The sequence below is a fragment of the Piliocolobus tephrosceles genome, chromosome 19 (assembly GCF_002776525.5).
Source record: "Piliocolobus tephrosceles isolate RC106 chromosome 19, ASM277652v3, whole genome shotgun sequence".
Lineage (NCBI taxonomy): Eukaryota > Metazoa > Chordata > Mammalia > Primates > Cercopithecidae > Piliocolobus > Piliocolobus tephrosceles.
Genome location: NC_045452.1, coordinates 13,773,474 through 13,788,758, shown reverse-complemented (window position 1 = coordinate 13,788,758; position 15,285 = coordinate 13,773,474). Strand labels below are relative to the sequence as shown.

Genomic DNA, 15,285 nt, shown 5'->3' with positions numbered 1-15,285 from the left:
CAGACCTGCTCCTGCTTCTGAAGTGACCTTCACCTCTACTGGCCAGAATGAACAGGCTGCAGTAGATGAGACAAAGATTAAGCCAGCACAGAAATTATGACATAAGGGAAACAGAGTGACTCCTGACAGAGGTCAGTCAAGTAAGCTGCCCCAGAGAACTTTCTGCTCTCAGAAAGTTAAGTATCTTTAGATCATTTTGCCAAGGACTGCTTAGTCAGTAAGAACAGACTGAGGCAAGGCCAAGGCAGGAAGATCACGAGGTCAGGAGATCGAGACCATCCTGGCTAACATGGTGAAACCCCATCTCTACTAAAAATACAAGAAGTTAGCTGCGTGTGGTGGCCGGCGCCTGTAGTCCCAGCGACTTGGGAGGCTTAGGCAGAAGAATGGCGTGAACCTGGGAGGCGGAGCTTGCAGTGAGCAGAGATCGCGCCACTGCACTCCAGCCTGGGTGACAGAGCAAGACTCCATTTCCAAAAAAAAAAAAAAAAAAAAAAGAATAGACTGGGACATAATTATTACAAAGCAAACACAGCTGGGAAGAAAATAAAAAGGTTTCTCAGAATTGACAACAGCATTAAAAGCTGGTGCACTTGCTCGAGCAAATGAAGTACAGACAGCTTCCTTTTCCTCCGGATACTAAGGAATAGAAGAACAGTCATGTTTGGCCACAATTAGTGATTCATCCACTGTTTGTTCTTTTCCTTACTGACTGCATGCTATGACATGCAAGACATCGTGCCACAGGCGCCACAGTGAACAAGACAGATTAGGCAGGGGCCCCTTCCAGAAGCCCTGTACTCCTGCATGGCGCTTGACACTTTCCTATGTCTCTGTGGGAACCTCTTAGCTATCCTGTGAGGACGGCAGGAAACAGATCATTACTCCCACCATACAGATGTGGGTAAGGACTAACTTGCCCAGGGTCCCATGTGACTTGTGACAGAGTCAGAACTCGGCCCAGAGCTTTGGACTTCCAGCCTCTGCAGCCTTTGAAATCAGACTACTCCTACTCCCCAGGAACACGAGTTTGGCCACTCTGAATCTCACCTGCTGTCACCGGAGTTTGTGGAGGAGTAGCCCTGTTCTCCTGTGTTCTGGGAGTTCCCAAAGGTCTGGCTGTTGCCTCTGTCCACGGATTGGCCTGTGCTTATGCCCAAACTGGTGCTGTCCAACATAGGAGTGACTGTTTGGTCCACCGATACCTGCAGGAGATTTTAAAACGAATACTTGAATCCCAAAATAACCGACAGGAAAACACAGTAAATAAGTTGTACTGGCTTATTCACTCAATAAGCATTCACAAAAAATAAAAATTAATGCAATCCTTTCTATTCCTCTCATTCCCATTTTCCCTTGGTCCCTTAGTGGCAGAGCTAAAGGAGTCTAGAGGCTCTACCCAGTCTTGTGTGCACTGCCTTCTATCAGAGCAGCTGGGAACTCCCACCCTCCAAACCAGGGCAGACGAGAGGCCACTCTTCACAGTAAATCCCCAGGACCAAAGAAATCGCTTCAATACCTGCCTCAAACAACAAGATTTACACTAAAGAAAAATCTCCATAGAAAGAGTAGAGAAGTCAGAATTACTCCTTATGAGGACAGCAGGACTGAAAGAGAGACCACATTTAGAGAGAAATAGGTGAACATCACAATGTACATCCTCTGTCCACCGTGACCCACCCTTTCCCACCATCCCAAACCTCCTTTCCTCTATCTTTCAGTTGCTCAGCTTCAACTCTCAGAGCCATCTCTTCTCCAGCTTTTCATCTAAAGACAGGCCTAGTCCTGTGGCCTGCCCTCTGCAGATTCACATGCATCTCTAAATCATGCCTGTACTTCCTCTGGCCAGAGAGGGCTGTAACACTATTTTAACTGGCCCCTGATTGTGGCCTCTCCCTCAAAAACCCTACCTGTGAGCCAGCTCTGTTTGCATCATCTGTTAAGAACAGTTCCAATCCCATCATTCTGTTACTCTGAAAACTTTCAAGTCTCCCCATGAACCCCCACACTGCAAACCGACTCACAGGACATCAAGGGTCCTGCGCCACATTGGCTTGACGTGAGATCTCACCACACTGCCTACCATTCACCCACGTGTATGTTTCCAGCCAAATGAAACCCTGTGTGTATAAATCCTGTCTACGTGCCCCATATCACCCTGGGGTGCTCTTCTCCACAACTAGTGGCTAAAAAGCCATCAGTCTTTTTTTTTTTTTTTTAAAGACATAATCTTGCTCTGTCACCCAGGCTGGAGTGCAGTGGCACGATCTCTGCTCACTGCAACCTCTGCTTCCTGGGTTCAAGTGATTCTCCTGCCTCGGCCTCCCAAGTAGCTGGGATTACAGGTGGGAGCCAACACACCTGGCTAATCCCATCAATCTTTAGGGCCATTTTAAATGCTGCTCCCTTAGCAAACTGTTCTCTGATTCACTCCACCCCAGGCTCCAAGCAGATCCATCTCCCTCTCTACTCTGGACCTCTATGAGTTTCTGGTAGCTGCCGAGTTGTGCCTCACATAATGGTGTTGTATCTTTTTTTTTCCAGAGACAGGGTTGCCTTCTGTCACTCAGGCTGGAGTGCAGTGGTGCCATCACATCTCACTGTAACCTCAAACTCTTGGGCTCAAGCAATCCTCCTGCCTCAGCCTTCCAAGTAACTGGGACTACAGGCATGCACCATCACATGTGCCTATTTTTTTTGCGTAGAGAATGTCTAGCTACGTTGCCTCGGCTGATCTCGAACTTCTGGGTTCAACTGATCCTTCCGCCTCAGCCTCCCAAAGTGCTGGCATTACACGTGTGAACCACTGTGACCAGCCTGTAATGTTGTTGTATCTCCTTTAAGGGTCCTGGAGGCAGGATTATGACCTGTTCACCTGGAAGCCCAGCAGCATGCATCAAAGGTTATACTCATAGCAAGTATATGAAGAGAATGACTAAGCCTTTCAGAGCAATTCTGGAAAAGTGTAAGGCTCTTAGAACCTCCTAACTTGAGGTTTTTTGGTACTTCCAGAAGGCATCTTTCTATCAGATATTTTATTAGCAAAAATTGTTTTCTAAAACAAGTCTTCTCAGCTGGGTGTGGTGGCTCACGCCCGTAATCTCGGCACTTTGGGAGGCCAAGGTGAGTAGATCACTTGAGTCCAGGAGTTTGAGACCAGTCTAGGCAACATGGTGAAACCCCATTTCTACAAAAAATACACAAATTAGCCAGGCATGATGGCACACGCCTGTAGTCCCAGCTACTTGGGAGAATGAGGTGGGAAGACTGCTTGAGCCCAGGAGGCAAAGGTTGCCGTGAGCCAGGATCCTGCCACTGCACTCCAGCCTGGGCGACAGAGAGAGACCCTGTCTGAAAAAAATAAAATAAAATGAAATAAAGAAAATAAAACAAGGCTTCTCAGTCTCAGCACTATTGCCCTCTGGGGTGAGATAAGTGTTTGTTGTAGGGGGCTGTCCTGTGCATTGTTGGATGTTCAGAAGCATCCCTGGCTTCTACCCACTGGATACTAGTAATACCTCCTCACCTATCAGCCCCAACCCCCAATTATGACAAATAAAAACGTCTCTAGATACCCTTGGAGGGTAAAGTTCCTCCTGGTTCTGATAGAACCATTTTGCTGTTCTACAGCAGGCTCAATGATTTGTTTAAAAAAAAAAAAAAAAAACCACACAGGTTTTGCTGGTACCATAAACACACAGAGAAATGCAGCAAGAGACAGCTTGCAATTACCAATTACCACCTGCCTCTAACCAGTAAGGTTTACCATGCCGTAAATTTAAATGAGAATAAGCTAAATAAAGGGGACTAGACCCAGCTCTTATGCATGTAAGAGTGGCTCTTAGGCATTGCCTTCTGGGCCCCTGTAGTGGGGTTCTCTCATGTACTATACAAGAATTGCTCTACCAGCCTAACCTGAAGGCCATTACCAGAAATGCACATTAGTCCTGCAGTCCTATTTTGGTGGGAGCGGGGGTGGGGGGTGGTTAAGGCGTTGTCCTCTAGATCAGGAATTGGGAAACATTTTTTGCAAGAGATCAGAGAGTAAATATTTCAGGCTTTGTGGGCCACATGGTCTCTGTCACAACTACTCAACTTTGACTAAGAAAGTGAGAAAGCAGCTATACGCAATATGTAAATGAATGGGCGTGGCTCTATTCCAATAAAACTTTATTTACAAAAAGCAAATGGTGGACCAGATCTGCCCCATAGTTTCCTGACCTCTGCTCTATCTATGTATCACACAATGTCTATCTTTTAAGGGGCCGTACAGAAAAGGCATTTTGTTTAGATCTTAATACCAGGAAAAGTTATGCTTCTCCCAAGGAATCTGGTTGTCTTTATTTTATAATCACTCTGAGTCTTGGAACAGAGGTTTCCCACTTTTCTGTGGCTACCAGGAGGTTCAGAGCTGAATTTGGCACAAAATTCTATCTACTTTACAAGGCCTTATATTACATCCTGTCTAATTTTTCTTCTTTACCTGAATTTCCCCCATCTAGTCATGTTTTTATTTTAGGGGCTGCATTTACTTCCATGATCCACATGAAGCAACTTTTTGGAATAAGATCAGTGGTGAATAAAGATAAATGGCAGGTGGGATGGACGGAATGGTAGATGTCTCACGTAGATGCCTGGTAAAGAGCCAAGCAGAGGGAGATGTCTTTCATCTTAAGAATCTTATGAACATTGTCCAAAAAAAGGACTCCATTTAACATATGTAGATACTCCTTCCTCTGCTTTAGAGTAGGCTAGACTTAGTGACATGCCTCCAAAAAATGGAGTATAAGAAAGGAAAAAATAGTAACTTCATAGTGGATATGGCTAACAAATATGACATTAACCAAGTGATGAACGAGTGATGAAGGTTATCGTCGCCAGTGATGTTGTGTGGATCTCAGGTACCTCATGATGGGAAGGGCACTTCTGGTATCTTTTTGAGTAGCTGTAACTCTAGTTTAACCACGAAAAAAAACCGTGGACAAACCCAGATCTGGGGACATTCTATAGGACACCTGGCCAGGACTCCTCAAGGCAGTGAAGGTCATTTAAAAAAATAAGGAAAGGGCCGGGCGCGGTGGCTCACGCCAGTAATACCAACACTTTGGGAGGCCGAGGTGGGCGGGTCACAAGGTCAGGAGATCGAGACCATCCTGGCCAACATGGTGAAACCCTGTCTCTACTAAAAACACAAAAATTAGCTAGGCATGGCGGTGTGCGCCTGTAATCCCAGCTACTTGGGAGGCTGAGGCAGGAGAATCGCTTGAACTCAGGAGGCGGAGGTTGCAGTGAGCAGAGATTGTGCCATTGTACTCCAGCCTGGTGACAGAGCGAGAGCGAGACTCTGTCTCAAAAAAAAAAAAAGAAATGAAAAAAAAAGGAAAGCCTGAGAAACAGTCACAGATTAGAAGAGACTGGGAAGCCAGGCAATGTGGTACCCGAGATTGGCTCCTAGAACAGAAAGAAGACATTAATTGAAAAAATGGCAAAATCTAAGTCTGGTGTTTGATGAAAAAAAAAACTCAAACCTCTCAGCAGCAGCACCAATCCCCAGTTTCCCCCCACGTATTGGCACTCCCAAGCTACAGGAGAAAGTGAGGGAGGGAGCCCTGTTAGAGATGCCTCTGAGATGAGCACCACCCACCACAGGCGCCCCCCACGGGTCTTCTACCTTACACCTCGTGGGCTTGTCACAGCCCCATTTTCTCATGCTGGAGGGTCATCAGCTACAAGGAAACAGTTGGATCTGCCAGCCCAGCTCTCCACTGTGCCTGGAGGCTGCTAGGGATGACACTCTGCTTTGTCTTACCCGGAGACAAACGGGCTAAGTGGGCTCCTGCTTTCCAGACACTCAGCTCCTGCCAGGCAGACAGAGGCATTGCAAGGGATCCATGACAGAATCCCCTATGCCTTACAGAGAGGGAAAGCTTGGGAATAACTTGCAGACCCACAGCTCAGATGTTCTCCAAGGTCAAGATCAGGGAAGGAGAATATTATCCCAAATTAAAACCTTCTCTCTGCCCTCATGAAGCTTGCCATCTAGGGGTGAGCAGAAGACAGGCATTAATATTCATAAAGGATTTTATTCATCCCTGTTATTTCCCATAGCACTTGGCACAGCCCTACACCCAGCAGGTGCTTGGAATCTGCCATCTCAATTGATCTGAATTTTGTCACAGAGGCAACCTCCTTCCTCTATGTGTCCATCATATATATATATATATATATATATTTTTTGGAGACAGGTCTTGCTCTGTCTCCCAGGCTGGAGTGCAGTGGCGCAATCATGGTCACTGCTGCCTCCACCTCCTGGACTCAAGCACTCCTCCCTCCTCAGTCTCTCAAATAACTGAGACTGCAGGCATGCACCACGACACTCAGCTAATTTTCTTTTAAATTTTTTGTAAAGACAAGGTCTCACTGTGTTGCCCAGGCTGACTTCAAACTCCTGGACTAATAGGGATCTTCCTGCCTCCACCTCTCAAAGTGCTAGGATTACATGTGTGGGCTGCTGTGCCTGGTGTTACTTATATTTTTATATCTTACATCATTCCAAAAAAGGTGAGGCTACTAATAAATAGACACACAATAAGATTAAAAAAAAAAATACGGCTGGGTGTGGTGGCTCATGCCTGTAATCCCAGCACTTTGGGAGGCCGAGGCGGGTGGATCACCTGAGGTCAGAAGTTCGAGACCAGCGTGGCCAACACGGCAAAACCCAATCTCTACCAAAAATACACAATTAGGCCAGGCGCAATGGCTCACTTCTGTAATCCCAGCACTTTCAGTACTTTGGGAGGCCAAGGCGGGCAGATCACTTGAGGTCAGGAGTTGGAGACCAGCCTGGCCAGCATGGTGAAACCCTCTCTCTACTAAAAATACAAAAAATTAGCCGGGTATGGTGGCACATGCCTATAGTCCCAGCTACCTGGGAGGCTGAGGCAGGAGAATCATTTGAACCCAGGAGGCGGAGGTTACAGTGGGCTGAGATCGCGCCACTGCATTTGAGCCTGGGCAACAGAGCAAGACTACATCTCAAAAAAAAGTGAGATCCCAGCAATCTGGCCTCCTGAAGTGCTGGGATTATAGGCGCGAGTCACCACGTGCAGCTGAGAAATGGATATTATTTCTAATCCTCAGAACAACCCTACAAAGAAATTATTTTTTATTTCCTTTAACAAATGAAGAAACACACAAAGTAAATTTTTTTTTTTTTTTTTTTAAATAAAGAAACAGGTTCAGAAGGTTAATTCACAGGACTAACACAGCTCCCTGACATAGCATAGAGGCCAAGATTTGAAAGCAGCCATCTGGGCCAGGCATGAGTGTAACTCCAGCACTTTGGGAGGCTAAGGCAGGTGGATCACCTGAGGTTAGGAGTTTGAGAGCAGCCTAACATGGTGAAATCCCATTTTTACTAAAAATACAAAAAATTAGCCGGGCATGGTGGTGCATGCCTATAATCCCAACTACTCGGGAGGCTGGGGCAGGAGAATCACTTGAATCCGGGAGGCTGGGGTTGCAGTGAGACGAGATTGTGCCATTGCACCCAGCCTAGGCAACAAGAGTGAAATTCCGTCTAAAAAAAAAAAAAAGAAAAAAGAAAGCAGCCATCTGACTCCACTGGCCTCCCTCCTCCATACTATGCTGCACATCAGAAAATACACAAAGCGAGTTCTATGTTCTGTATATTTTACCACAATAAAAAATAAACATAGAGAAAAAGTACAATTTAATTTTGTGTATGTACAGAGAGCTCTTACTATCTCTGATAGAATTTTTTTTGGTTTTTTCAGACAGAGTCTCACTCTGTTGCCCAGGCTGGAGTGCAGTGGCATGATCTCGGCTCACCGCAACCTCTGCTTCCTGGGTTCCAGCAATTCTCCTTCCTCACCCTCCTGAGTAACTGGACTACAGGTGAATGCCACCATGCTGGGCTAATTTTTGTATTTTTATTAGAAATGGGGTTTCGGGGGGCCGGGCGCGGTGGCTCAAGCCTGTAATCCCAGCACTTTGGGAGGCCGAGATGGGTGGATCACGAGGTCAGGAGATCGAGACCATCCTGGCTAACACGGTGAAACCCCGTCTCTACTAAAAAATACAAAAAACTAGCCGGGCGAGGTGGCGGGCACCTGTAGTCCCAGCTACTCGGGAGGCTGAGGCAGGAGAATGGTGTAAACCCGGGAGGCGGAGCTTGTAGTGAGCTGAGATCCGGCCACTGCACTCCAGCCTGGGCCACAGAGTGAGACTCCGTCTCAAAAAAAAAAAGAAATGGGGTTTCACCATATTGACCAGGCTGGTCTCGAACCCCTGACCTCAAGTGATCCATCTGCCTTGGCCTCCCAATATAATTTTTTTTTTTATGTATACATTTTTTTAAAAATTAGAGACAGGGTTTTCCTAATATTGTCCAGGCTGGTCTTATTCTCCTGGGCTCAAGTGATCTTCCCACCTCACTTCTCGCCTTTTCAACAAAACACTGGTAGGTAATATAATCCTTATTTGTGTGCCTCTCCTGAGTCTAAAACTTTCCATAACAGTCTCCTGTAAGAATGTAAAAGGTGGCCGGGCACAATGGCTCACGCCTGTAATCTTAGCACTTTGGGAGGCCAAGGTGGGCCTATCACCTGAGGTCCGGAGTTCAAGACCAGCCTGGCCAACATGGTGAAACCCCTTCTCTACTAATAATACAAAAGTTAGCTGGGCGTGGTGGTGCACACCTGCAATCCTAGCTACTCGGGAGGCTGAGGCAGGAGAAATGCTTGAACTTTAGAGGTGGAGGTGGCAGTGAGCCAACATTGTACCACTGCACTCCAGCCTGGGCAACTAGAGTGAAACTCTGTCTCAAAACAAAAACAAAAAAACCACAAAGTAAAAGGTTAATGGCCAGACACAGTGGCTCATGCCTGTAATCCCAATGCTTTGGTAGGCCAAGGCAGAAGAATCACTTGACACCAGGAGCTGATCAGCCTGGGCAACATAGCAAGACCCTACCTCGAAAAAAATTAAAAATTAGCTGGGCCGGGCGCGGTGGCTCAAGCCTGTAATCCCAGCACTTTGGGAGGCCGAGATGGACGGATCACAAGGTCAGGAGATCGAGACCATCCTGGCTAACACGGTGAAACCCCGTCTCTACTAAAAATACAAAAAATTAGCCGGGCGTGTTGGCGGGCGCCTGCAGTCCCAGCTACTCGGGAGGCTGAGGCAGGAGAATGGCGTGAACCCAGGAGGCGGAGCTTGCAGTGAGCTGAGATCCGGCCACTGCACTCCAGCCTGGGCGACAGTGTGAGACTCCGTCTCAAAAAAAAAAAAAAAATTAGCTGGGCATTGTGGTTCGTATCTATAATCCCAGCTACTTGGGAGGCTAAGGCTGGACTCCAGCCTGGACAACAGAGCAAGACACTACCTCTAAAAAAAAGAAAGTAAAAGGTCTGGATCAACCAATGTTTGTTTTAAACCAAAAATACAGTGCTCTACCCATACTCAGAGTTTAGAGATGTTGCTTAGATTAGGACTCAAAGGTCCTTACAGGGATTTGCCTATAGTTACACCGCTGACTGGGAAGAGGCAGGTGGGGATAGCTGAAGACTTGCACAGAAAGGCATGGTACCTCTGATCTGTCCCAATGTTAACTAAACCCTTACCCTCCCAGTGCAGTGCACAGAATGATGTAGGAGCTCAGTCACTCACTAGTGGTATGCCCATTTAACCAGCTAACAACTTTTTCTTTTCTCATTTTAAAAAATTCTATTTTATTATTTTTATTTATTTATTTATTTGAGACAGACTCTGGCTCTGTTGCCCAGGCTGGAGTGCAGTGGCATAATTTTGGCTCACTGCAACCTCTGACTCCTGGGTTCAAGGGATTCTCCTGCCTCAGCCTCCTGAGTAGCTAGGCTTATAGGCATGTGCCACCACGCCTGACTAATTTTTGTAATTTTAGTAGAGATGGGGTTTCACCATGTTGGCCCAGCTGGTCTTGAACTCCTGACCTCAAGTGATCCACCTGTCTCGGCCTCCCAAAGTGCTAGGATTACAGGCGTGAGCCACTGTGCCCGGCCTGGTCCAAATCTTTTAACTGACAAATAATTTAACGGAAATCCAGAAGCTAGGTGAGCTACACCTTCGACCTATGAAGTAGCACACACCTATTAATAAATATTTGCTGTGTTTTTCCACCACTTCCTGCCACACTGTTATAAATTTATCCGGTTGTATTGGGAGGGGAAAAAAATAACTGTTCAGCCCTAAAGTAAGCATATTTCATGTTGCTCATAAAACCTAAAAGTGAAGATGCTGCAAACTGGCAAAGAATCAGTGGCAACTATGTAAAACAGACAGTGATGAGAAAGTCATCACTGATACAACCGTATGTTCTTCTACATTAATCTCTTCCATCCCCGCTTCGCCGCCACAAATAAGATGGAAGGGAATGTACACTTCTGAGACCAAATTCAATTTCAACTGCCCCCCAAATTTAGTTGCAGCCCAATGCCATGTGTTCAGAGCCTAACAGAAGGCCAGCTCGTGGCGTCTGCCAATGGGACAGGCATGCAAAGCCCTGGAGTTGGACTAACCTGAGGGTAGAAGGCGGACGATGCTGTGCGTGGGCTGCGGACAAACTCCATAAAGAAGGCCCCGTCCTGAAGTCAGAGGAGGAGGAAGCAGCAGCAGCAGGTGCAAGGAAGCGAAGACACGGAATGTGTACCAGTGGTTAACCATCAGGGGAAGGAGACAGGTATGAAAAACAAAAAATAAAAATAAAAACAAGGAGGGAAGGAGAGAAACAAGGACACAAGAAGAGGATGGGAAAAGAAAAAAAAAAAAAAAAAAAAAGAAAGAGAAAGAGAGAGAGAGAGAGAGAGAGAGATCCACCCAGAAAGACAATATCCAAATGCAAAGCATGAGCAGAAACTCACACCTTCCTGGGCAGAATATCCCATCTGTGTGGGAGAAAGCACCCAGGTTGGAAGGTGTGTCCAAGCTCTCTCTGGTCTCATCAGAGCGTGGCTTGGATGCTCTCACCCTCCCACATAGCTCTGAAATTCCTTCAGATCTATGCCAAGGAAGATGAAAAGGCCACAGAGCAGCTTGGTGGGGCTGCAGGGTAAGGGCTTTGGTGGCAATATCCTGGCCTCCCACCTGGCTGGGTAACCAGTCACCCTCTTGGAGAGATACATTGAGCCATGAAGCTTTTTCTGCCTGTTACTAAACATGGCAGCCAGATGGGAGGAGAGGATTCAAGGCAGGATAAGTTCTTGCTTAGTTTTTTTAGCAAACAGGGGATACAGAAGCAGCCATACCTTCTCCTCCACTGGTTGTGTAACAAAATCATCAGCAAGCTAAGACATATATAATGTCAGATACACAGCACTCACATTGTGAGGGGTTTTCTAAAGCTGTCATTCCCTCCCTACCCTACCCATGTGGAGTTCAAGCAGCCATGTCTGTGAAACAAAAATCACACAGAGGACTTTTTCAGTGACCCCTCCTTCCATCATTCTGAAGTAGCACCCTCTGTCCTTTTGCAATCTTTTTACTTTTTATGCCTGGTTATCATAGAAATTCAGGAATGGCACATGACACATCTCAAGTTCTCTGCTTTTCTGGAACTTTTCCTCAATTCCAAAGGTAGAATAACTGAAATATTTAGGTGCCCATTTTATTGATACTGCTGCCACTTCCTATAAGTGACTGCAAACTCAAATACGAAACCTTGGAAACTTGTGGCTGTGCAGATGCTGATGCAGCACTCGCAACGCATTCTAACGTGAAGTGTTCCTTGGGGACACGGTTGGGCATTTCCGAGCATGTCAGCAGGGCTCTTTGCTTTGGCCATCTCATGGCATTTTGTTTCACCTTGACTATTCAGTTTACTTCCGGCCCTATTGATGGCTCATGCATGTGGATTTTAGTGTTCACCTGGATGATCAGGAGAGGGTTCTAAACAGCAATCTAATATATTTGTGACTATAATTTTTCTGCTTTTCAGTCTTGTCCTCGGCATTGTTTCTGATTCTCAAAGATGGCAATGAGTAGAGGCAAAACCTGGTGGACAGCACACACGGTGATTTGTATCTCATTGTTCCACTGTGTCCCTTCTCTGCCAGAACATATAGAAGCAGAGGTGCTGAGGTTTACGTACATGTGAAGGAGGACAGGTGAAAAGACTCATGGTCAGCAGATCATTCCTTACACACAGACTATCCTTGGTACTTAAAGCCACTCCCTAGAGAAGCGGTCGGTAAACTACAGCTTGCAGACCAAATCTGGCCAGCCATCTGATGTTTTTACAGCCAATGAGCTAAGAATGGTTTTTATGGGTGGGCGTGGTGGCTCACACCTGTAATCCCAGCAGTTTGGGAGGCTGAGGCGGGTGGATCACTTGAGGTCAGGAGTTCGAGACCAGCCTGGCCAACATGGTGAAACCCCTCTCTCTACTAAAAATTTAAAAAATTAGCTGGCCATGGTCGTGCACACCTGTAATCCCAGCTACCGGGGAGGCTGAGGCAGGAGAACTGCTTGAACCTGGGAGGCTGAGGCTGCAGTGAGCTGAGATTATGCCACTGCACTTAAGCCTGGGTGACAGAGCGAGACTCTGTCTCAAAAAAAAGAAAAAAATTTTATGTTTAAAAATAATTTTAAATGATTATGGAAATACCGTACTTACACAATAGCTTTGTTTTGCCTTTTGGCCACAAAGTCTAAAATACGTATTTAGGTTTGCCAACATTTGGCTTACAAGTTGCCCACAGCCTTGGCTGATACTTTTTTCTCAGATTTTAATCCCTCTACCCATGTAGTGTAATTCTAGTATTTAGACTAAGGAATTAATCAGAAGTGTGGTCAAATAATTATTGCAAGCATAGTCACTACAACATTTTAACTGTGGTATACTGTAGAATAATTTTTCAAGTTTATAGAAAAATACCAAAAATCATTTAAAAATCACCATCTAGCCGGGCGCGGTGGCTCAAGCCTGTGATCCCAGCACTTTGGGAGGCCGAGACGGGCGGATCATGAGGTCAGGAGATCGAGACCATCCTGGCTAACACGGTGAAACCCCGTCTCTACTAACAATACAAAAAACTAGCCGGGCAAGGTGGCGGGCGCCTGTAGTCCCAGCTACTCGGGAGGCTGAGGCAGGAGAATGGCGGGAACCCGGGAGCGAGCGGAGCTTGCAGTGAGCTGAGATCCGGCCACTGCACTCCAGCCTGGGTGACAGAGCGAGACTCCGTCTCAAAAAAAAAAAAATCACCATCTACAATTTTAACCAAAAGAAGTTATAAATGAAGGCATATTCACACGATAAAATGATATATAGCTATTTTTTTCTTTGGGGTTCCTGAGGGAAAAAAATGAAAGAAAAAAATTATATAGCTATTTTTAAAAATCATGCTTTTGTAAAACATTTAATGACATGGGAAATTTTCATGATATGGAGGTAAAATAAACACAGATATATCATTTGACCACAATTTTGAAAAATAACATATATGTGTTGAATCTCCTTCATCTCCCAGTGATAGAGACAAGAGAGTGGTAAGTACAGTCAACTCGCCCTATCACAACAGAGCAATCTCAGAGTCCGAATTTCCCAGAAGGAGCTGACAGAGCCAAGTCGATTGGTCTTAAAAGACCCATGGAGTTTTCGGCTCCTCTACTGTACTTGTTCCTGATAAAGGCCTAAAGTCTCAGGTTTTTTGTATTTTCCACCCACCCCAGGATGCTCCCATTTGACTGTATTTCTCAGTAGTCTGAGAAAACTGATGGGAATTTCATTATCAAAGAAGAGAGAGCTCTGGTGGAGGCTGCTTCAGTAGTTTTCTATTCCCCTCTGGGAAAGCTAAAGATGAGGGTGAAGGAAAACCAGACGGCCAAATACAAAGCTCAGGCCAGATCTTGGGCATTGAACCAACAAAGTTTAGCTTAACTGTTGTATCTTATTTTTTTGAAGCAGGGTCTCACTCTGTCACCCAGGCTGGAGTGAGGTGGTGTGATCATGGCTCACTTTAACCTCAACCTCCTGGGCTCTAGGGATCCCCTCATCTCAGCCTTCTGAGTAGCTGAGACTACAGGTAAATGCCACCACATCTAGCTAATTTTATTTTTAATTTTTTTTAGAAATGGGGTCTCCTTATGTTGCATAGGCTGGTCTCAAACTCCTGGGCTCAAGTGATCCTCCAGCCTCAGCCTCCCAAAGTGCTGGAATTACAAGCATGACTGACTGTTTTATATCTGGATTTAACTAGAAGTTAGCTTCCTTACAACTGTGAGCAAGAAAGTTCTTATATAAAAATAGTAACAGTAATAGAACCCTTAAAGGGTTCAGGGTATAATTCATCCAAAGCCTCAGCACATGCAATCCTGGATCTGAAGGGCTATCAAAGTTCTTATATAAAAATAGTAACAGTAATAGAACCCTTAAAGGGTTCAGGGTATAATTCATCCAAAGCCTCAGCACATGCAATCCTGGATCTGAAGGGCTATCTGTTTTACCCTCCACACTGAGCCTCTGAGAGCACAGGACAGCTCCCCACTATAGTGGCTTCCTTTACCTTTCGTGGGCTGTCCATGTAGGTGGGAGTCATGGCAACGCTGCTGCTCTCGGCTGACTGGGCAGAGCTCTTCCCACCATGCACAGCTGCCTGCTGTTCTCCCAGGCACCTGAAAGGAGGAAAAGCACAGGACAGCAGCTTGCTCAGAGCTTCCTGGTGAAGGATCCATGTCCGCCAAGATGCAGACAGCTCTGTTGCTGTCATCTTTGAAACACATTTCTGCCTTGTTTCCCTTTCCAGCCCTTTATGACATGCTTAATTTCTTTCATTGTGCTGAACAATCACCAGTCCTCCACAGTAAATCAAAAAATAATCCAATTTTAAAAGCATTCTGGCAGCATCTGGTGCTTATATATGACCTTAAAAAGGGAACTGACATGGTTTGAACACCATTTTTTAAATTCTTGTAAAAATACTTTTTTCTCAATTTTTATTTAATATACCAGCAAAAGCACATTCTGAATGTTAAGACTGCGTGGTGGCTCATGCCAGTAAACCCCACACTTTGGGAAGCCAAGGTGGGCGGATCACCTGAGGTCAGGAGTTTGAGACCAGCCTGGCCAAAACGGTGAAACTCCACCTCTACTAAAAATACAAAAAATTAGCCAGGCGTGGCAGTGCACGCCTATAGTCCCAGCTACTCAGGAGGCTGAGGCATGAGAATCACCGGAACCCAGGAGGCAGAGGTTGCAGTGAGCCGAGATCGTGCCACTGCACTCCAGCCTTG

General features: G+C 45.9%; 1 protein-coding gene across 17 annotated transcripts in view; it reads right to left on the bottom strand.

Moving 5' to 3' along the window:
• LOC113219503 (GATOR complex protein DEPDC5) overlaps positions 1-15,285 on the bottom strand; it is a 169,461-nt gene that overhangs the window by 48,561 nt on the left and 105,615 nt on the right. For 16 of the 17 annotated variants that reach the window (XR_003306688.2, XR_003306687.2, XR_003306689.2 and 13 more), the window contains 2 exons: positions 14,559-14,667; positions 1,051-1,205 (listed from right to left, as the gene is read on the bottom strand). Coding sequence is in view for 12 of the 17 variants with exons in the window: in XM_026447037.1 (XP_026302822.1) it covers positions 1,051-1,205; positions 14,559-14,667 (264 nt within the window). In the remaining 5 variants the exon portion in view is untranslated. Of the gene's footprint in view, positions 1-1,050; positions 1,206-14,558; positions 14,668-15,285 lie in introns of those variants that run through there. The other variant, XR_003306692.2, reaches the window with a different exon arrangement.